This window comes from Carya illinoinensis, chromosome 3, assembly GCF_018687715.1.
Source record: "Carya illinoinensis cultivar Pawnee chromosome 3, C.illinoinensisPawnee_v1, whole genome shotgun sequence".
Taxonomy (NCBI): domain Eukaryota; kingdom Viridiplantae; phylum Streptophyta; class Magnoliopsida; order Fagales; family Juglandaceae; genus Carya; species Carya illinoinensis.
The window spans coordinates 48,806,767-48,829,712 of NC_056754.1; the positions used below are offsets into that span (position 1 = coordinate 48,806,767).

The following is a 22,946-nucleotide window of genomic DNA, read 5'->3' on the forward strand; positions in this document are numbered from 1 at the left end:
TATGGCATTTTCTGCGGCCTCAAAGAAATGCTTTGTTGAAGTCTGACTTTTTTGGACGGTGGATTGGATATTGGTGGTTGCAAAATCTTCCACATGATATCAGTGTATCTATGTTGATTAAGGTTCTGGCTTGCCTCCTGTGCAAATAGAACAGGAAATCTTCTGTTAAAGAATTAATAGGCATGGTTGGCTACCAACAAACAATCTTAACCAACCAAATTTTTTTCTATTTTCTTTTCTCTGAGTATGCACTTGCATTCATTTCAGTCAAATCAAAATCTTTTATTTTATCATTTAATAACTTTCATATATGAAATACTCAACATATTTAATCTCTTTTTAATTTTGAGACCTGCAAATTTTGCATTTTTTTTGAAAAAATAAAAGATAAATTTGAGATTTATTTAAAATATTATATTTTTAATTTTAAAACTCATTTTTAACAAAAAGAAATATGTAAAATTTATACACTCTAAAATATACTTAACATTACTCAGTTTTGTCCAAATTTTCTTAAAAATAAGTTTAAAAATACCAATGAGAATGCACTTGCATTTATTAGATTATTTACTAAGTGCCGGTATATAATATATAATTTATTATAAATATTATAAAATTGAAAAATATAAATATATTTGATACAAGTTATTATATTCACGTCTGGCTTGTCTCCTGTATGTTAATGATTAAATATGCAAACTAAATCTTTATGCTTAATGAATAAATATGTTTAACGAATAAATATTTAAAGGGGATGAAATGTGTTGCACATCTAAAAAATGAAAATTATTAAGTAGCTGGATTACTAACAAATAATTATGACTATTAATTCTTTAACAGGAGATTGTCCTGTTCTTTTGGCACCGGATTCAAGCCAAACCCAGGTAATGGAGGCCACGTGTGTTCCCATTTTAGGGACTAATTAATCTGGCATTATTAAAGTATGTATATGCAGGTGGATTTGTTGGACTTGAATTGCATTATGTCATATATAATATATTGTATTTAATTAATGTGTGCAGTTGAAGCAACAGTATTTTGGAAAATGGTCTTGACAAGGAATAAGTGGAAAGAGATGATTCGAAGGATGTTTTGACTCAAAGGTACTTCATCAATTAATCACAATAATAATAAAATAAAAAAATCATGGAGATCGAGAAGTACAGGTGGATCAAATAAACGGCAGGCCATCACCCAACAAAAAACTGAGAACCCTTTAAGATTGAGTTTGGCACATAAAAATTTTTATTTAAAATTTAAATTTAAATAAAAATTTTTATTTTATTATAAAAAATTTTTCAAATTTTTATATAAAATATAATAAATAATTTAATTTTTTTTAACTTTTTTAAATCTTAAAATAATAATAATATTTCATCTTAAAATTTAAAATTCTCATTTCAAAATTCTCTATTACTAAACTGAACCTAAATAATCTTTTTTGAAGAAAAAAATTATATAACCATTTGTTTAAAAATTAATTAATAAATTTAAGTTTGGGTTAAATAATTTACTCAAAATTAATTTAATCCCAGTAACTAAATTTATCTTAAAAGTCTGGCTCTAATATAAATATATAAATAGAATTTGAAAAATAACTTATAACGTGTCATATTTTTTATTTTCCATTTAGTGCAATTTTTTAAGTTTACCTTGAAAAAATAGAGGGAAAATCCAAAAAAAAAAATAAAAGGAAGGAATGAGACGCAACTGTTTACAAAGAAGAATAATATTGTTATATACAGTCGTAAAGTGCACAAATATCACGCAATCATTTCAAAAAAGAGTGGATTAACTATTAAAAAATTATTTTTTTAATGTGATTGGTCCTTTATATACTCATTTTTTTTTTCAAAAGTATTGTGCAACGTTTATGCACTTTATAACTGTAAATATCATTTCTCTACAAATAAACTATTTAATTTGTAGGTGTCACATATAAAGTCGATCAATCGGCTGATGAGGGCACCACATGATCAATAGTTTGATAACTATTGCCCGGTCGACCATGTTAATTAATCAGCTTGATTAAGACACTATTGGTTGTCAAATATGCTGCGCAGGCCATGCAAAGTTTTCAAATGACTAGGAAGTAGGATCAATCCACTGAATTTTCTTCTAAATGCAATAAGAAAATTTGTATATATTCATTATCATAATTTTAACCATCATTCTTTGGCCACCGCAGTACCCTAATATATAAGAAGGCAAAAGTTCATTAATAAATTGTTGGCATATTAGAAAATGATGAGATGATGATGTTTAAAAAGATGATAAAAAACATTACTGATTTAATAATACAGCGAACCTAAATAGGAAACTAGTTATTGGAAATGTAATAAGGAACAATATGTCTAGCCGCCTCGACATCGAAGGAAATATTTTATTTCTTTGCATTATAATTACAACAAGTTGTGTGGTCATTTCTATTTTCAAGTAACAAGAGAAGTACTACCACTAGTCTAAGATCAATTGACCCAAACTGGGTTAATTTGTTTTATATGTGTGAATGGAGTTCAATTCTAATCAAGCAAAGCCCGCCCCATCATATAGAGCAGGAAGAATGAGATTATGAGCCAACTATTTCAGTGTGAATTAATGATACTTTTGTAATTTAACCAATCTTGAAAAGCTCCCGCGCGCGCTGATACATGATCAATATCCCCGGCCTGCATGTTTCAAACATCTTCTAGGAGCTTTCTCCAAATAAGGGTTGGACATGAGGCTAGCTGGTATGTCATCCATGATCACTAGAATTTATTTTTTTAAGTTTTTTTTTTTTTATTCTATTGTTATGTACATTTTTTTTCCATATTTTGTCATCCAGATTTGAATTATTTGGCAAGGCATGCAATGATTGAGGCCGCCACTGAAATGACTGAAAAGGCTGGTGCATGATTAACCACCAAACTACAGAACCCAATAAGTGATTACGTTTCAAATTTGAACAGATTTATCTTTTTGATGTGTTGCACAGCATGACCATGATCACACATTCGAAGTAGCTAGCTTAGGTAATGCCTCCCCCGGCAAGCCCTGATCTCCAAATTAGCTAGCTAACTGAGGGAGGTTCATATGGCAGTAGTGTAGTCGCATACTCTGATTTGAACACTCCATTTTGGAAGTTTTGTGGAAGTAAGTTGTTTTTTAGCTAGCTATATACTTGTTTTTTAGAAAGTGGGTACCCAAATTCACAAATGTTCGTTCTTTTATTTTCTTACCTTTCATTTTCCATTGATTCTGTCTTTGAAGTTGCTTGTAATAATTTTCATTATCATGATAACTACTGAAGTACTAGTAGAGATCAATCGATTCAATATCTTTTGTCAATCGAATGTATGTATATGATCAGTCCAATAGACTGATCTAGAGTTCTTACTGTAAGTAAAATCCATAATTAATTAAGCGAATTGCGGCCAATTGTACGAGCACACTTGGCGCGGCAGCCAAATAATTAATAACCAATGGCCCTTTCTTTTCTGAAATAAATATTCTAAGACTCATATTTGCAAGCTTATACTTCTGTAGGGTGAAAATAAGAATTCTTCTTTTCGTTTCGTAGCTTACAGGGTCTAATATTGCCGCATGTTGTAGCTCAGAACAAACCAACATACAGTCCCAATTATACATGCGTGACGCGTAATGCTGTCTCCCTCTTCTTGGCGGCACGAATGCTAACTGAGGGAGGTTTTATATGAAAGTAGAGACACCTCATCAATTTGAACTCTATAAACCGACGTTCCTTTAATTTGGAGGATTTGAGGAAGCGACATTTTACATTTTGACTTTTAATTTGGTAAGTGGGTACCCATGCATGCATGATTTCAATCCATTGATTCTGCCTGACAACTTGTTTACGATCGATAATTTCATGACCACGATCGATACCCAGAAGTTGAGATGATCATTCAATCCATCTTATTAGTTTTTTGTCGGATATATGGGGGTCCTCTGTATCTAAAAACTGTTGAGACCAGTCAAAATCCACAAGCTAATCAATCAAGGGAGACAGCTAGCTACTCGCCCATTGGACACATCATACGAGACCATATATGGGTCAATATATTATAGCCAATATATATTTCCCGGCCAGTACGAGGGACACTAGGCAAATTAAGGCAATCATCCCTAAATATTGCAAGGTTATCTATGAGCTGAGAGAGATATATTTATATTATTAGAAAATCCTTTTTTTTTTTAATTATTCAATCCACAATCGCTGTTAAATCCTTCCTCTCCTGAGTTGTTTGATCATAGGTATTAGGGTCAAAAGTACTACTAATGTAGAATATTAGCTACAAGAGTCAAAACTACAAAAGCCATGATATATTTACGTACCTCCATTTTATTCAAATATCTTCGATGGTGTGCATTGAAAATATTAGTACTTCTTTTGGGTGGGGGATGGTGTGCTGGGGCAGTGACAAAATCAATAATATTGCATGGCGGCTTCAACTACACCCAAATCTGTGGTGAACAAATCATAGAAGGATCGATGGAGACGCCACATATATATTGATCAACAAGGAACGTGTAGATAGCGCCAATTCATGTATCATGTACTATTTATCAAGATTTTATGATCTGCATGTTAGCTAGCTAGCAATTAAAGAATAATAATAAAGATCTTATAATAAATAATTATAGACAATTAATATATAAATAAATACTGTGCATGATGCGCGCGGCTAACTAAATGCAGCATGTGTGTGTATATATATATATATATGTATATATGTGGGTCTGCATGCATGCATAACGTCAAATGTTACTGACACGAATAACTATAATATATATATAGAGAGAGAGAGAGAGAGAGATATATATATATATATATATATATATAATGATCATTGCCAACCTGCTCGGCCTTAATTTGCCAACCTAAGTGCAACTTCATTAATTTGCTTAATTAGTTAATTCAAGGCTTAATATATATATATATATATATGCATGTGTACGTACCATCCACATTTACAAGTTTGATAACACGATAAATTTGCATCTTCAACAATATTATTGTTGGTCGTATCGATCTATGGTGAAAAAATACTAACAATATTTTATCACATTTAAATTTATATATATATATATATATATATAAAACATATTATATATAATGAATTTAAGATGATACATTTATAAATAGTAAATATTGATGTGGCATAATTGAATTGAAAAACAGTGATTGTGATATAAACAAATTGAGTACTTCTACACTCACAGAAAGCCATCCCGAATAAAGCTCCCGAACAATGCATTTTATTTTTATTTTTTTATACATTTTTTTAATCATCATAAATACTTAAAAAAATCACAATATTATTTTAAAAAAATTTCTTAATCGTTAAGTTAAAAAAAAAAAAAAATGAAACCGGGACACAAATTCAGGACACTTTTTCGGTAAATATAGTGCTTCTAAAACAAATTGGGTGGTGCTACTTTCACAAAGGGACCAGGCCATCGAGAGAATCACAGGTAAAATTTTTTACCTTTTTTTGTGTTTTTTTTTCAAACATTTTTTAAAACTCATTAAATATTTTTTAAAAAATTAAAATTTATAAATTTATTAAAAACCACTTACTTAATTATTAAATTAAAATTATAAATAATAATAATAATAATAAACAAAAAACTTAATCGCTGGGGTGAACCATCGATCGGATAAGCATGCATTTTTCAAACAAATTATTTGCCAGACCTATAGATCAGAGCAAGTACTTGTACTACAGGCAAATGCATCCAGTATGGGCGGCCATACGTATTCGTACTAATATCCATGCATGAATATATATATATATATATATTTATAATATGCAAGTTTTTTATTTTTCTTTTTTTTTTTACACCTTACGATGAATTGGCAAAGTTTTATTTACCGTGATCATGATATATACATATATACATCACTGTCGACGTTATTGCTTCATTATTAACCAATTACGTATACTAGCTCATGATGTCATGTATCTTTGTAACCCCCTTTTTTATTTTTTGGCGGGGGGTGCATGCAGGAAGGGCCAGGTTGAACCCACCACTAGAATCATGAGTTTTGCGAGATTAAGATGGGATTCCTCATTTTTGTGAAAGAATTTTAAGATTCCAGATAAATCAATCTTCATCGGCTGCTAGCTGTTCTGTCACCTAGCTAGCATGTTATTAAGTTTCATATATAAAACCATATTCCATGATGCAGATTGCAGATTGCAGAGATGCAATATGATAGATGAATGGCCCGTTAATGAAGTCACGCCAAGTTAACCAAAAAGAAAAATAAACTAAAAGACAACTAGAATTAGAAATTAGCAGCTGCAGAGTGCTGATCATCTTGATTTATTTTTCCTTTCCCAGCACCAAGATGAAAGAAAACTCATGATCAGCATTTATATATCTCCTCTTCTTTTTTTTTTCTTTTCTTTTTTTCCTTTAATTTGTTTAATTGGATTAAAAATAAAAACAACTATACATATATATATATTTATATTCTTGATCTGCTTATTTATATAGAGCACATGAACGTGCATGATCTTTGAGGCAGTCGTTTTTAAGATCTGGTTTGGATTTAGAAATGAAATAAGATGATTTCATATGAAAGTTAAAAATTGAATAAAATATTGTTAGAATTTTTTTTAATATTATTATTGTTTTAGAATTTAAAAAAATTAAATTATTTATTATATTTAATAATAAGATGAGATTTGATCAAACATTTTTTAAATCCAAACGAGTACGAAACGACGTAGGACTTAGAATTTCATGTCTTGTTCTAGCTGATCTTATTCGTGAAACCGATGTGGCTGTCATTAATAACTGACTCCGGCATGTAATTAAACAATAAACTTCAAGGTTAATCTGAAATATATATATATATATATATATAATCATTAATATCATGTAATATTGCTTATTCTGGCCAGCATGAAAAACGGGTCCGCATTATCCAAATAGTTTGGCTTCGGAAAATTGTACCACTGAAATCTTTGCCATTATTAATTAGAAATCTAGCTCGAAATTATTCGAAACCGTCATGATTCTACAGACGACGATCGAGTATTTTATAAACAACTCTTTTTCAATTCCTCTACAGCTTGTGATATGAAGGGGAAAAGTAATTCCATCATGGAAGGCTATCATGACTGGTAATAATATTGCCATTCCATGGATGCATTTTTCGACATATAAAGTCCCAAATATATAAGACAGAATTTAATTTTCCAAATAAATTATTTTTTTATCTGTTCCATCTCTTTCGATCCATTCCTTCCTCCGAAACAATATTATATAAATATATATAATATATATATATATATCTCAGAAGAAAGGAAAGTTGGGTGAAAGATGTTCCCTCTATTAATATATATATATATTTTTTCATTATCTTTTTGTTTCCTCTAATTCCTCGAGACAAATGCATGGCTTCTTCGATCTGTTTTCGAATAATTCCACTTGAATAACTATATATGCATGGACTTGTGAAAGGTATTTTTAGTTTCTACGGCTTTTCCTTTCCTGGAGTACGCTTAAACGAAAACAAAGAAAAAGACTTAATTGAAATTAATATTATCTGCGTCATTTTAGCTAGTTTGTCAAATTTTCCTTATCCATTCGTCACAGTTGTATCATTCTCCACTATATTTGCCTATAAATGCATAACAAATGCATCCTTTACTCTCGCCAATCCCCTCTTATCTCTCTCTCTCTCTCTGATCTCTCTCTCCACTTAACAATTTTGCTTGTGGCCACTATGGGCACTCCTAACGAGCCTGAACACCCGGTAAGCTTTGCTCCACCTAGAGGCCTTTCCACCGTCTTGAAATCGGATCTGAAAGAAACTTTCTTCCCCGACGATCCGTTCCAGCAATTCAAAAATGAAACACCCTCTCGCTGTGCCAAAAAAGCCATACGATACTTCCTCCCGATCTTCGAATGGCTTCCCAAATATAATTTACGTTTGCTTCGATATGATATTCTGGCGGGCATCACCATTACTAGCCTTGCCATCCCTCAAGGAATCAGCTACGCCAAACTCGCATCCCTTCCTCCCATCATTGGCCTCTGTACGTAAGACCTATATATATATATTTATATATTTGTTTAACTGGTTCAAGATCATGCAGTGGAAATTAATTTAGTTCTTCTCATTAAAAAAAAAAACTGATAGATTTTGGCTATTAATTTTTTGTAGATTCTAGCTTTGTTCCGCCTCTCATATACGCTATTTTCGGGAACTCGAAGCATATTGCAGTGGGAACCGTAGCTGCATGCTCATTGCTCCTGCAGTCGACCATTTCAGATGTGGTATCGCCAAAAGATGATCCGGCATTGTATATCCACTTATTTTTTACAACAACTTTCATCACTGGTATCTTTCAGACAGCTCTAGGTTTTCTGAGGTAAGAATAGAGAGAAGATCGAAGAGGGACTGTTTCAAGGTTTTTTTTAAGGACTATTTCAAGTCTGTACAGAAAAATATATATATTATAATTACCTAGATGTTGGCCGTTGATAACAAGTTAAAGATGATTTCTGCAGGTTGGGAATTCTAGTGGATTTTTTATCGCATTCGACGATAACTGGTTTTATGGGAGGAACGGCGATAATTATCTGCCTGCAACAGTTAAAGGGATTTTTTGGAATGCATCATTTCACGACTAAAACAGACGTCATATCTGTAGTGCATGCAATCTTCAAGAACAGAAATGAGGTTTGTACGCAAAAAAAAAAACAAAAAACAAAAAAACAAAAACAAAAAAAACAAAAGTAAAAGAATTAATCTTGTCTGTTTTTTTCCCATCATCCAAACAGGGCTTGAGGGCCTTGTATCTGGTTGGATTCCACGCGCATGAACTCATGAATTCATGTAGTGGTTTGTTACCCGAAATGACAATAATAAATAAGCATACAGTATTTCCAATAAGGAATTCTAGATAGCTAGCTTTTCTTAAAATAAGGTTTTCATATAGATCACGTGAAAATTCTCTTAGATATAAGCCATGTGTAACACAAAGTTGCATGTCGATCGTTATTGGAAAAATTCTTTTTGAAAGGTGTACTAGAGAATTAGATACATAAAATGAATCCTGTACGTAGCATTTGTATAACTTGTTGTTCATATGAGTTTTTCGGATAAGATTAAATGCTCAAGAAATATTGAAGGAATCCGGATCCGTTATATATATATATATATATATTTTTTTTTTGTAAAAGAAAATTAGGTCTTTATAAGTACTAGATTTCATAAATTAAATACCTTAGATGGTGAGTTTTTTGTAATATTTTATTTATCTTGTGTTTCTAATCTGTTATCATTTGAGTCAATGATCCATAAATATAAAAGGTAATGAATTAAACTATATCTTATAGTTGTGATCTATCTAAGGCGGCTAAAGTACTACTACAGCTCTAATTTCTATGATATTTTAATTTTACTGTTTCTGATGTTGTAATATCATTAGAGAAATGTTATAAATAATAAAAGGATTTGGAATTATTTTGTCGTTGTAGTTGGATATCGATCTCGATCTCTGACAGCCCTAGCCATGTTCCATACTATTAATGAAACATCATGATGTTCTTTTGGAAAAAATGAAGAATTAAACACGAGCGCCATTAATAAACATGAGTTAGTCGTCTTATAAAAAATGATGATGATGGTTATTTTTCATCATCGACAGTGGAGATGGCAGAGTGCAGTGGTCGGTGTGACTTTCCTTTGTTTCCTTCAAACAACTAGATATGTGGTATTGCTCTCTCTCTCTCTCTCTCTCTCTCTCTCTCTCTCTCTCTCTCTCTCTCTCTCTCTCTGTGTGACACACACACACAAAAGAGACTTTGTAATATATAGCATTGACGTTCAAGCATAAATTTGCAGAGAAAAAAGAACCCAAAGCTTTTTTGGGTGTCGGCCATAGCTCCAATGGTGACCGTTGTGATTGGATGTTTGTTTGCTTATTTCGCTCATGCGGAGGACCATGGTATTCAAATTGTAAGGGCCCTACTTTTTCTTATTTTTAATTTATCAACTCTATTTTTTTTGTTTTAAGATTATCCTTTCAGTGATACAGTTAGAGTCTCTCTCTCTCTCTCTCTCTCTCTCTCTCTCTCTCTCTCTCTCTCTCTCTCTCTCTCTCTCTCTCTCTCTCTCTCTATATATATATATATATATGATTTTTTTTTTTAATTTTTACCTTTTACTTCTTTATATGTTAGGTGGGACATTTGAAGAAAGGAATAAACCCTCCTTCAATCAATTTGCTAAACTTTGATTCTAAATATCTACCAGCGTTAATAAAAGCGGGGATCACAACTGGCCTTATAGCTATGGCCGTAAGTACTCTGATCTCTTCTATAAATTAATATAATTTCATTTAAGGGTATATATATATAAGTAAAAATAATTCATGCAGGAAGGAATAGCAATTGGAAGAAGCTTTGCCATTATGAACAATGAACAAGTTGATGGGAATAAGGAGATGATAGCCTTTGGCTTGATGAACATTGTTGGGTCTTTCACTTCATGCTACTTGACAACTGGTGTGAAATTATTATACATACTTATTCGATCTTTTTCTCTTAATTTTTGGTGAAATTTTATATTCATTCAGAAATTTTACCCCCCAAAAAAAAGGTGTACGTTTAAATTAATTTATGCGCTCATGCAGGACCATTTTCGAAAACTGCTGTAAATTTCAATGCCGGATGTAAGACTGCTATGTCAAACGTAGTGATGGCGATCGGCATGGGGCTGACGCTGCTGTTCTTGGCTCCTCTCTTTAGTTACACCCCTCTGGTTGCTTTGTCTGCCATTATAATGTCTGCCATGCTTGGACTCATCAACTATGAAGAGGCTTATCACCTCTTCAAGGTCGACAAGTTCGATTTTATCATTTGCATGGCTGCCTTCTTCAGTGTTGCATTCGTAAGCATGGATGTTGGCCTCGTTCTTTCCGTAAGTTTTTACGAATTCAAGAAGAGAATTGTTTTAGCCATAAAGAGATTTTACAAAAATAAATTTACAAATTAACTTGATTTAATGAAATACCGTTAGATTGTAAATCTATTTTAATTATAAAATAGATCTAACATATCATATAAAGTTTTGTCAATTTGTGGGTTTACTTTTATAAGATCTATTTATAATTGTAATACTTTTCATTCAAGAATATATAACACTTTATTTTCCCTTGAAATTTCTGGTTTATTGTGTCTTGTTTAGTTGCTAATTGAGGGTCATCATGAATTTTTTTTTTTTTTTATAAAAAGAATAATTTTATTGCTCAACAATTCGTATAACATCTCTTGGGATACAATTGATTAAATACAAAATGGAATTTCTTCCATACCTATAAGATCCTCTTCTAGAGATAAAGCTTCTCGAGTAAGAATATGAACTGCTTGATTGCTTAGGGTAGGTAATTTGGAAGTAATATGATAATTTTGAATTTGATTTAAAAGTTTAAAATATTATTTTTTAATATTATTATTATTTTGAGATTTAAAATAATTGAATTGAGATTTAAAAAAATTAAATTTTTTATTATATTTTATATGAGAATTTGAAAAAATTATAATAATAAGATAAAATAATATGAAAATTTTGTATCTCATCTTATTTTTAAACTTGTCAAAGCAAAGCTTTGGTGTCTTCAATTAACAAACATGCTTGGCTCCAGTCTGTGTTTTTACTCGATAAATTATTCACAACTTGCAAAGCATCTCCTTCCAATACGAGTGAACGAATGCCCATGTCATCATGAAATAATTAATAATTAATTAGATAGTGATCAGTTTTTTCCAAAGTTAATCCATTAATTCTCGGGATAAAGTATCAAACAAAAAGTATCTTAATTAGTCATTTATTATTGAGTTCCGTGTATAAATTGTTCTTTCAGGTTGGACTTAGTCTAATTAGAGCACTCGTATACATGGCAAGGCCTTCCACTTGCAAGCTTGGAAAAGTTGCCAACTCAAGCATGTATCGTGACATTGAGCAGTATCCAGATTCAACGAATATCCAGGGCATCCTACTTCTACAAGTTGGTTCCCCTATTTACTTTGCCAATTCCACCTACCTCAGAGAAAAGTACGTAATTATTCATGTTTATATATATTAATAATATAATGTAGTTCATGTCAACTTGTCACACACACACACATGCACACTCTACAGTACCTTCAAAAGGGTATAGTTCAATATATGAATTGGCCTGCTTTGATTTTGAGTAGGATCTTGATGTGGACTCGAGAGGAACAGGCAATTTCAATTTCTGAAGGAAGCAGTCTTGAGCATGTTTTATTAGATTTGACAGGTACGGAGAATTTCGCCACCATATCAAGAATAGTTTATAATATAATTTAAAATCAAAAAATTATATTTGTAATTTGGGATAGTGAATAGAATACACTGTCACACTCTTTCACTAAGATTTAATTTAATTTTTTTTATTTTCATAAATTAAATCTTTTAACAATGACTTGAATGTGATCAATTGAAATGTGTTTTGTCTCTGTGTATAGGGGTTACATCTATTGACATGACGGGCATCGAAACGTTAATTGAAATACGCAAAACCTTGCAAGCATTTGACATTAAGGTAAACATACCACGAGCACCACTCGTTATAAATAATGAATTGAAGCTAGATTATTTATTTATTTATTCATCCATATTTTCCAGATGGCAATCATAAACCCAAGGATTAGGGTTATGGAGAAGATGATAGCCTCGAAATTCGTAGACACCATTGGGAAGGAGTATTTCTTCTTGTCTATAGATGAGGCAATTGAAGCATCTAGTTTTTTGCTTCGCGAGTCGAAACTGCAAAGCAGACGTAACTCCTCAGAAGACTCCTCTTGTATACGGTGCTAGAGGTTATGTAGGCCGGTAATTAGTGTAAAAGGGTTTCCTTTTTTTTCTTTTTCTTTTTTTCTCTCATGTAAAATTAGAAGTTTGAGGCGCGCTATTCATGTATAATTACGTACTCGTCTGCAGAAATACAACTGCATGTACTAAAAATTATGTTAATTGAAAAGTACTAAATACTACTTTTGTTGGTATATTTTTATGTATTTTAATTTTTTTTCCTTTTTATAAAATGATTAAAAAGGTTATTTTTAGTATATTTGTGTTTTTGAAAAGATATTTAAAAATGTATAAAAAATATTTAGAAAAAAAAAAAGGAAAATTGCAGTAGGGGCACACCCAAGGATAAAATCTTGACGACAAGTAAAAATACCCTGTACAAAATATAAACAAGTTTGTCATGACTTCATTTTAAAGAGCAAAAACATTTTAAAAAAGAGGTTTGATACATATAAACAAAATCACGTATTAATCTGTATATTAATATTGATTTCTTTATATTTAAAATTTAAATTAGTACTATTTTTAATAAAATTTACTTTTTAACCAATCATATTAAATTGATACACAGTACTTGTGCTTGCAACTAGATTTTTTATTTAAAAATAAAAAAATAAAAGTATTAAAAAAATACCTGCTCAGCCCTTTAAATAAGCAAAAAATAATTAACGAAATTACTTGAGTAATAAAATTAGTGACAAAAAAGAAGTGATTCTTTCAAAAATCAGTATATCATGAATGTCAATCGTTAAAAATGACTCTCTTATCCCTTGCGGCTTTTGAGTTTTAAGCAGGCTTCTGAGTGGGCCTGGGGATTCTGCTTTCTGGAACCGGGCTCCTGCTTCCATCCATTGTCCAGATACAACTGGGCTCCGGCTTCTATTTTCTGCTAAACCTCGACAATCACCCTATGTGTTCCATTTTCCTTTCGTCCCTTCCAGAATCCATGAACAGACGGGTTTCGACTCGCTGAGCTTAATTCGAAATTTTTAACTTGAGTTAGCTTTTTCGTTTCCTTGAAAGCGAAAGGCAATGTCATCGGTGACGCTTCGAGTTTCATTTTCTCTTCATTTCCTCAGTTCTCTCAGCGCCCGAACAGAGGAGGTATCGTACCTCTATTTATCCTCAATGTTTTTTTAATGCTTGAATTAGAATCATTAGGTGCTTTGAAAGCGTTTGGCACCTTTTTTCTTATTTGGAGCATGTGCTAATTGTTTTCTTAATCGTGTGTATTAGTGTGGCAATTTCGCGGACTCTCAAGCCTGAAATCAAGGTATTCATCTTCAATGCCTTTTTAGTTAATGTTATTATTGGCACCTCTTCCTTGATGTCAAGTCTGTTAAATAATGACGTTTTGATCGAAGAAGTTCATCTGTATTTTTTTCAGTACGCAAAATAAGTTTCTGTGTTGGCTACCTAAAGTACTTCGGTACATTTATTTTTAAATCTGTATCTCATTGGATAGGATGGTAAGTGCAAAGCAAATTAAAGATCATGGTATGCTTTTGTAGCAGTGTGCCAATGTTCAATAAAACTCCTTTTTCCGATTACAGATTGCCATCACTTAGATTGTGCCTTTGTTTCACACTACTGTCATGTGGTTAAGCGTAATATTTGCATTTACTATACTTCGATGCAACGAGCGTGAACATTAGACAATATGGTTCGTAACTTATGATTCCGCACCATGTATCAGACTCTAGGTATATGTTACGAACCAAATCCAAACCATATGCATACTCCAACGAAAAATGATATATCCTCCATCCACATCCCACTCTTATCCTATTGTCACACTGTGTTACTTGAAATTACTTATCAACCTAAGAATATGTTATTTGAAGGGGGGGCAAAAAAAAATTGATCTAATGGTTGACAAATGATGTCACGTCAGCACAGTGTGATGAGAGTGGAATAAGAATGTAATGTATAACACCAATACAATTGGAGTAGTCGAGGTTACAATTGGAGCCTTTTGCATTCATCCTCCTAGGCACTATTGGATCTCTTTTGCCAGTCTTTCCCTCCTATACTCAATATGGCATGCTACAGTCTCCCCACCTTAAATATCCAACATTCTTATCATGCCATTTAGTTATGGGTGGCACAGCTCAACACTTCTAGATGGGAATTGGCTTTGATATCATCTGTAATGGCCCAAGAAAAGTCAAAGTCACATTTGAGCTTGTACTTTAAAATGACTAATCAAGGTCACAATTAAAACTTCTTGAATTTGTTATAAACTACAATAACTTCTCCCTCCCAAGAAATGTGAAATTTCATTCACCTCAATTTCCCTCCTTTACTTAATCCTAGGTATTACATTAGGGATACAAAAAGGCAGGTTCTTAATCATTTACCATAATTTTATTTCGGCATGCAAGATGTGTTGGCTCCACATATACCCTTGTTCCTACGAGTAAGTATTCTGTTTTCATTGTCAGCTTGAAATTCAGGTGACTTGGTAGGATTAAACTCTAGATAGGTTTAGGAATAAGTGAGAGTTTTGTTTTCAGAGAGGAGAAGATCTAGAAATTGCAAGGAAGTTAGCATTAGCAAAATTTGTGTGATGACAAGAGGTAGTTATCAACATACAATGCAAATAGTGGTTGAAGATTGTTCACAATGTTTGGTGTGTGTAGGTGTGTGACAACAAGAGGCAATTACCCTATCAACATATGATGCATGGTTTTAATGTGTTTTGATATTAAATTATTGTAAGTTGAGTGTTTCTACCCGCATAGTATTTCAACCTTAGCGCTTAAGTGGTTGAAGAGAATTTATTGTTCGCAATGGCTTCTAACTTGTGTACTTTTGTCCACACGTTGTATTTTTTTGTGTGCATGTGTGTGTTGCTTCATTTTATTTTATTTTTTTGATTGGCACTGGGTGTTCGGGAATAGCATCCCGACTAATCCCGAGGTGCACAGACCCGTGGCAAGAAATTTTTTGCAAGTGCACTCCAGGCAATTTAAGGGAAAAGTCCCCCAGTCGGATGGGGCCCTAGAGATTGTTTGCACCCGAGGAGATTTGAGCCTTAGACCTTGGGGGAACTTCGACCTTGGGGGCCCTAGAGATTGTAGAAATCATAACCCCTTTTGCAGTTTGATCTGAGAATGGCATTTGTCTATCCTTCCCAGCCAACTGGAAAATTTGTAACTTTTACTGGGACTCCTCTTTTTCACTTATAGTGATGCATATTTTTAATTTGGACAAAACATTATATATCTTGATGCATTGAAGAGGTTAAGACTCTTCATAATAGAAGTCATATACCCACCCACTATGAGGCTGAAGTGAGTTTAGTGTTTGGTTTTCAATAACTGACGGAATCATAGCTACTTAAAAAAATAGTGTGTGGTTGGTTCTTAGCGGCAGCATCTCTAGTATTTTCTCTGGGTTTCTTTCTCAATTCTTTTCTTTCTTATTTCCCTTTTTGTTCTCTAGTTTCTTTTTTCTTTTTTGGGTTGGGGGGGGGGGGGGGGGGGGGTGGCGGGGATAAAAACCTGATTTTCACCATTGCTTGCTGAAGCCTTATCATTTTCCCTATGCATGAGGTACAAATTTAGTTGCTTGTGGTGATTCACAAATTCAATTTTACTGGAGCATTAGTAATCTGATGCACAGGGAAGCAAATCTGTTGACTTGGATTAATCTTCCTCCCACATAAATGTTTTAGGGGGTGTCTATATGTTGTAGTGAGGAGGATGCTGATTTTACAAATGGCATTGTCCTTGTAAACAGGAACAAGAGTGGAGAAGAGTAAGGGTATGAGTAGTGAGACAATTTCTTCTCCTTGGACAAAGTGGAATCCACATTATATCTGCTATTTAGTTAAGTTTACATAAAACCTTGGTTTGATTCCCTATATTATCAGGAATATTAATGATTTTTTGGAGTTGCTTCTCTAGTTGCCATCGCAGTCCTTGCTCCCCCCCTTTTTTTTTTCTTGTTTTTTTGTTGGCCACGCAAGGGGGATGAGGTCCTTCATCAAGCACGAAATCACAGAGCGCTGCATTTCAAGTCCTATAATTGCTTGACAATTTCTAGTATCATCATAACTGCTGTGGCTTTGAACATAGCTCTTGTTCTAATATATGGTTACAAGAGGGTATTTCCTTCACTCATTGGGTTCTTAGAGATCACGGGCCTTACTTAAAATATTATGGAGGGTCCATAAATTCTAACTACAATTTTTAGATCAAATGGTTCAAATTTTATTTTCTTAAAATTTTTCATGTGATATGTTGAGTCTGGTTTTTAATTCATTAAATACATGTGATAATTGTTGAGATGGAAAATTTTAAACAATTTAACTTAAAATTAATGATTACGAGTTAAGTCTTGTACAAGGTAGATTTCCCTAAAAACTTCTGACACACGTCATCCCTAGTGTAAATTGTTGAGACTCTTATCAAAAGGCTTTTGTCATCAACCATGAATTGAAAGGTTTTTAATTAGTTGGTGCAGGTTTTTCAACTGATATGTGCCATATTTTTAAGTAATGATTGACTTGGGCCACATGGATCAACACTGCAAGCTGAAAACGGATGCAATTGTTGTTGTTACCGCATATTTAGGTTAATGTACAAGGAAACTGATCATTCTCATAGTTAAGCTGTGTTTTAGTAGAAAGTTCATTGTCTAATATCTTTAAAACTAGTGGATTTTTTTCATAATGTTTGCTTTGAAGGAAGAAAATTTTTGGATGATTGGTTGCCTTAGGTATATACTTCCACTCATCTATGTGAATGAGCTCTATGACGAGAACAACAGCTTATCTTTATGTAAATGGTTATAATATCTTAACTTCTTGGTAAAGAATGTTAATCCAGTCCTTGCCTCGTATAAAATGTCTCTCCTGCCTCACAAGGGACTTGACTCTCGACAAAGACACATGATCATGACTGTGGTCAGAGGCTAGCTAAGCTAAGGGCAGGCCCCTCACAGAGATCTGATAAAGAAATTATAATCTAAGCAATTTCCTTTCCCAGGGGCATAGCTATAGGGCCACACTTTCATCTTGGCCCCCCTGAATGTTGGCCACAATGCATGTGAGTTTTATTCATTTTCTGTTTGTCTGTTTGCAGTAATATCCAGATTTTGCAACGCGAATAAGTAAACTTGCTGTTATTGTCCCATTACTAATGGCTTGAACTACACCATCTGGCATCTGTATTGGGTTTTCAGTTATTTGATCTATTGCCTTGGTTTCCATCCAGTATTGTCATATTCACATTTGGGTTCTATTATTTTGTAATTGACTTACGATGTTTCCCTAAACAATGACCTAGAATTTGATTTGTAGCGGTACTCAGTTTGAAACTAAGATGGCATTGGCTATTTAATTATTTTTATATGGGAATAGGTCTGATTTTTCTCTCCCTTTCTCTTTAGCTGAGATGGTAATGCCGTGCCACTTCACTAGTATCAAAAAGCCAGCCTTTTCCAGCTGTCATACACTAAGCTTCAGGTAAGCTTTTCCTGCATTGAACCCTCTTTTTTTTTTATATCTTTGTAGTTCACAGGTCTATTCTATTGAATCTGTTCACTTGCGTACTTCCTTTGCAGTCCAGAGAACATAAATTGACTTCCCTTTTTTTTCAATTTTTGGGGTTTCTTCAGCATTTGCTTGTTACGTGCTGACCACTTCATCTGATTATAAAATTTATGTGGCAACCTAAGAGTTTAAGTTTATCTAGTATGGTTAAAAAGTCTAAATTTCATTTAATATATATGAAAAAATAACCCAAGAAATTTGGCTGTTAGAAATTAGCATAGGTCATCATTGTTCTTCCTCCAGCTGCATCCAGAAGAATCGATGCATTTGGTTATTCAATAATGCAAATTATGCAATGGTCAAGAAGTTGACAAAAAAAATCCTTATATATATATTTTTTTTCAATTTGCGTTGGTAGGGTTTTGCTTCTTTGGTTCAAGTTATCCTGTTTTCATCTCTAGGATGAATCTTTTAGCAGGCGCTCTAGATGATTAACCTCATAACTTGTCCCGGTTATGGCGATGCTCTTGCACTTAAACTATATTTAGTTTGTAATTGCATTAGTAAATACCTCGCACGGGGGAACTTTAGAATAAAGCTTCAGTGACCAACACCCCAAGTATGTGGGTTCCATCCTAAAACAATGCCATGTTTCCAAATTTAAGTATAGCCTGGCTTGTCATGCATGTTGCACCCATAATCCATTCTTCCTTATCTGGTATAGAGTTTCATCTATCATAAAAAGTGACTCCAATTAAAACATAGTTTATAATTTTTCTTCAACTTCTTTTATTTTTTTGGCATGGGACCTGTATCTTCTCTTTATTTGCAAGGCAACCCGTGTCATTTCTTTATGCATAAGCCCAAAAGTGACTCCTCTTCTTGTTTATAGTAGTAGTTATTCTCGTGATGCTTTAAAAACTTTTACAGACACCCCCCAAAAAAGTTGCCTTATACAGATCTTTTAAAAGTTTTGTTCGGATTCTTCTTTTTGTTTTCTACCATACACAATATTAGGTTGTCATAAGGAGGCCAGGTGGAGGCAACCCAAGTTACTATCATATATCATCTGTGTTTTCGAATTTCTTTGGACCACAGAATAACCAGCCACCATAAGCAACCCGTTCCTCTCAGGTCATTCATTTTAATATGCAAAATATTTTTGGTTAGCACTAGAGATTTTATTTCGTGATGACATGTGCTTACCCTTATAATAATCTTTTCTTTTTTCCTTCTTGTATGTGTCTTTTGTGCATTTATTCTCTCTGCTTTCTTATCTGGTCATCATTATTAATGATTTCCAATCATAGTCAATCATCTAATTCTCTTTCTTGATAACCCTTTTCCTCCTCAAAAACAAATAATTTTTCTTTTCAAAAAATCACTTAGCAGCTATTTGGATTGAGAAACTATCTCATCTTATCTCATCATTATAATTTTTTTAAATTTTCACATAAAATAAAATAAACAATTCAACTTTTTCAAATCACAAATCAATAATGATATTAAAAAATAATATTTTAATAATATTTTATTTAACTTTCATTTAAAATCATCTTATCACATTTTATTATTAAAACCACCCCCATAGTTTTCGTATTTAAACCCTTTTTCTGTATGCCAGCTAGGTGTGGGAACTGAGATTGCATTATTGAGGTTGTATTTTCTGGCACGCTGTTAGGTTTGCCATATAAGCGGCCATAACGAGAATACATTTCTGGTTAGGTTCAATGATTTCGAGTCGTTTGTTTCCACCTGCCGACGGTTCTGGATAAAGTGAAAACAGAAGAAGAAATACAAATGGAGCTATGTACTTACCCATCTCTTTTAGCTGCCTACACTGACCTTAAATAACACTAAAAAAAGAGCTTCTAAACTAGCAAAAAATAGTAAATCGAGTGCTGGCGTTTACGTCCATTCTAGCTTTTGTGGGCGTGTTTTAATGCGATTTTTTTTTTTTTTTTTTTTTTTTTGGGCTTTTCAAGTAAATTGAGTGATCTGGAAGGTCAAAATAATCAACATTTCCTAAAAGATAGATTGGATCACAGTTTCAAATAAATGGAGTGTTAGGCAGGGAAACGCCAATGGCCCAATGCGATCACAGGGAAACCCTGGTCCTTTAACATAAAGTCGAAAGGCATCGTCTTATCTCTCTAACCCTACCATTTTCTTGATAAGATTATTAATCCAGCACATGGCACCATACAGATGCTTGAATTAGGGACCACTCATATTTTTATCGTATCCATGATTTGTTTCTTCCCTTGTTTTTTGTTTTATTTTTATTTTTTAGTAAATAGTGAAATTTTGTAGTGCTAAAAATGTCTCTTTCCAGGAAATGTTTTTGGTGCTCAGGAAAAAAAAAAAAAAAAATTGTATGGTTTTAGGAGGAATTACTTTGTTGTGTGGTGTAACTCTTTCTAATTAATAATTACACTTTCATCCTTAAATTATAGTCTCTCTTGTAATATAATACCAAAGGATCAAACTTTTTATTTAGAATCCAAGTTATAATGTTCATATCACGTACTTTATTTTTTATACTTTAAATATTATATATTAATAAGAATCCGCATCTTATCTTGATGTTTTGAAGAGTGTCATAAATATAATTTCTCCCTTTCTAATATTAGAGAAGTTTTTATTCTTTATTTCCTGTCAGGAGCGTGTATGGAAGGTTTTGGTAATTTTTTAATATATATGGCATAATTTTATTTGCAAGAAAAATTTGAAAATTTTATCATGCAAATGATGTATGTAGATAGTATGTTTTATTGACTTGTGAATAGAAAACCCATACTTATTTTACACTGAACCACTAGGCAGGGAAGATTATGGCAGAGAAAAGGAAAAGGCACGAGCAAGAGAAAGAAGGAAAAGTAAAGTAAAGGCCAAAGAAAACAGTGATGATGGTGTTGTCGAAAAAGTGTCGAGTGAAGAAATGAAGAAGGTAAAAAGGTATATAAAATGGAAAAATATAGTTGCAAACAGTATTAATTTGTACATTAATTTAATGTAATTGGTTAAAAAGTAAATTTTTTTAAAAACAGTATTAATTTAAATTTTAAGTATGAATGAATCAGTATTAATATGCAGATTAGTACGCGATTTTGCTTGTATGTAATAAAATTCATATAAAATTCGTGTATATAGTATTTACCAATCTGAAATGATATTTACCGTTGCGTAGTATGCAAGTGTTGTATAATTTTTTTTTTTAAATAAATAAATATGAGATTTACATAAAAATAATAACCTTTTAATAATGGATGTTATTTTTTTTAAAAACGATTACACGATCTTTATATATTTTATGATTGTTTGTAACATTACTTTATACCAATATCGAGGACAAAAGTTTAAACAGGATTTTTGAGTTTTTGGTCACTTGTTATCCTAATAATGACTATTTGCATGCAAGATGAGAAAAAAAAAAAAAAAGAATTTCTTAGATCAAAGACTTGACTCGTTCCATATCATATATTATTATCCGTCTACATCTTTCAAATAATATTAACTTTTCAGTAAATATAATTAGATATGTTTTATTTGTTTTTTTTTCTTACACTTTAAATCTTAATATTGTTAGATAAAAATTTCAAAAAATTCAAAGAAAAAAAAGCCTACAACGATGGGAAGGATCAGGCAATTGTGAGGAACAGGAGCCCACATTCATGGGAAGCATGAGTCCTCTTGGGACTTGGGAGGCCATATGAAATATTTATGGCTCTTTGAGCAGCATTGCTCTGGGTCTGGGTCTGGGTCTGGGTCCCACTAATTAAATGCGTCAAAAAATAAAAATAAATAAATAAATAAATGAAAGGGTGTAAATATCCTGCCGACGAAGACCCACGGGAAATCCGTGGGACTCCTGCTTAATTCCCGCATGATTTCGTCCGTAATTAACGTGTTCTATTAATCTATTCCCTCGACGCTCTTCTTTTTCTCTCTGGCCACGCGTTGTCTTTTTTTACTTATCTTTTTCTTTTCAGCGCTTTGACGGTATTTAGGTCTCTCTTTTTACTATTCTTTTCTCTCTCTCTCTTCATCACTGATACATGTTCAAATAGATTCTTATCAAGATTTTTGTCCGAATTTTAAATTTTGAATTAAGATATGCAAGCACATGGAGTACAATAATGTTTATCAGCAAAAAGTAAAATTTTGTGCTCTCAAATTAACGCAATGTTTATATAATTTAATTTAGAGTTTTGTTAGACATAAACCAGTATATCTATTACCATATATAAAAAGTAATGTTATATATAATCATAGAGTGTGTATACGTCGCGCAATCACTTTAAAAAAATAGAATTTATGATTAAAAAATTAATTTTTTTTTTTCACGTGAGTCTTTTATTAGTTCATTTTTTTTTTAAATTATACATAATTTATATAACTCCGAATATAAATATTATTTCTCATATATAAAAGTTAAGTTTTAAAATCTGACTTGACATATCGACCACATTAATCAGAAAAAAATTTGCCCCATTGGTTGGCCCCTCCACGCTGCTTACACGTACCTCTTCCACAATCTTGATTTATTTAATCACTATCATAACTTTAAAAAAATCAAAACAT

General features: G+C 32.4%; 1 protein-coding gene and 1 long non-coding RNA gene across 2 annotated transcripts; both read left to right on the forward strand.

The window, feature by feature from the left end:
* The first annotated feature begins 7,660 nt into the window (after positions 1-7,660).
* LOC122305038 (probable sulfate transporter 3.5) lies at positions 7,661-13,056 on the forward strand. The gene is made up of 12 exons (XM_043117308.1): positions 7,661-8,057; positions 8,186-8,393; positions 8,533-8,704; positions 9,675-9,740; positions 9,872-9,985; positions 10,210-10,326; positions 10,407-10,533; positions 10,662-10,948; positions 11,892-12,082; positions 12,226-12,308; positions 12,517-12,593; positions 12,677-13,056. Exons 1-12 carry the CDS (start codon positions 7,745-7,747, stop codon positions 12,866-12,868), a joined length of 1,947 nt encoding a protein of 648 aa, XP_042973242.1. The 5' UTR covers positions 7,661-7,744; the 3' UTR covers positions 12,869-13,056.
* Positions 13,057-13,741: 685 nt separating this feature from the next.
* Positions 13,742-21,523, forward strand: LOC122305039. Its single transcript, XR_006241016.1, has 4 exons — positions 13,742-13,966; positions 14,099-14,135; positions 18,260-18,335; positions 21,185-21,523. It is a non-coding gene; the product is annotated as an uncharacterized LOC122305039 (long non-coding RNA).
* The last annotated feature ends 1,423 nt before the right edge of the window (positions 21,524-22,946 follow it).

Bases quoted from the DNA above. Each gene is read 5' to 3' on its own strand.
- LOC122305038 (XM_043117308.1), top strand. From the start codon at position 7,745: ATGGGCACTCCTAACGAGCCTGAACACCCGGTAAGCTTTGCTCCACCT. The intron at 8,705-9,674 runs GTTTGTACGCAA...CATCATCGACAG, and splicing joins TCTTCAAGAACAGAAATGAG to TGGAGATGGCAGAGTGCAGT. The intron at 10,327-10,406 runs GTAAGTACTCTG...TAATTCATGCAG, and splicing joins CTGGCCTTATAGCTATGGCC to GAAGGAATAGCAATTGGAAG.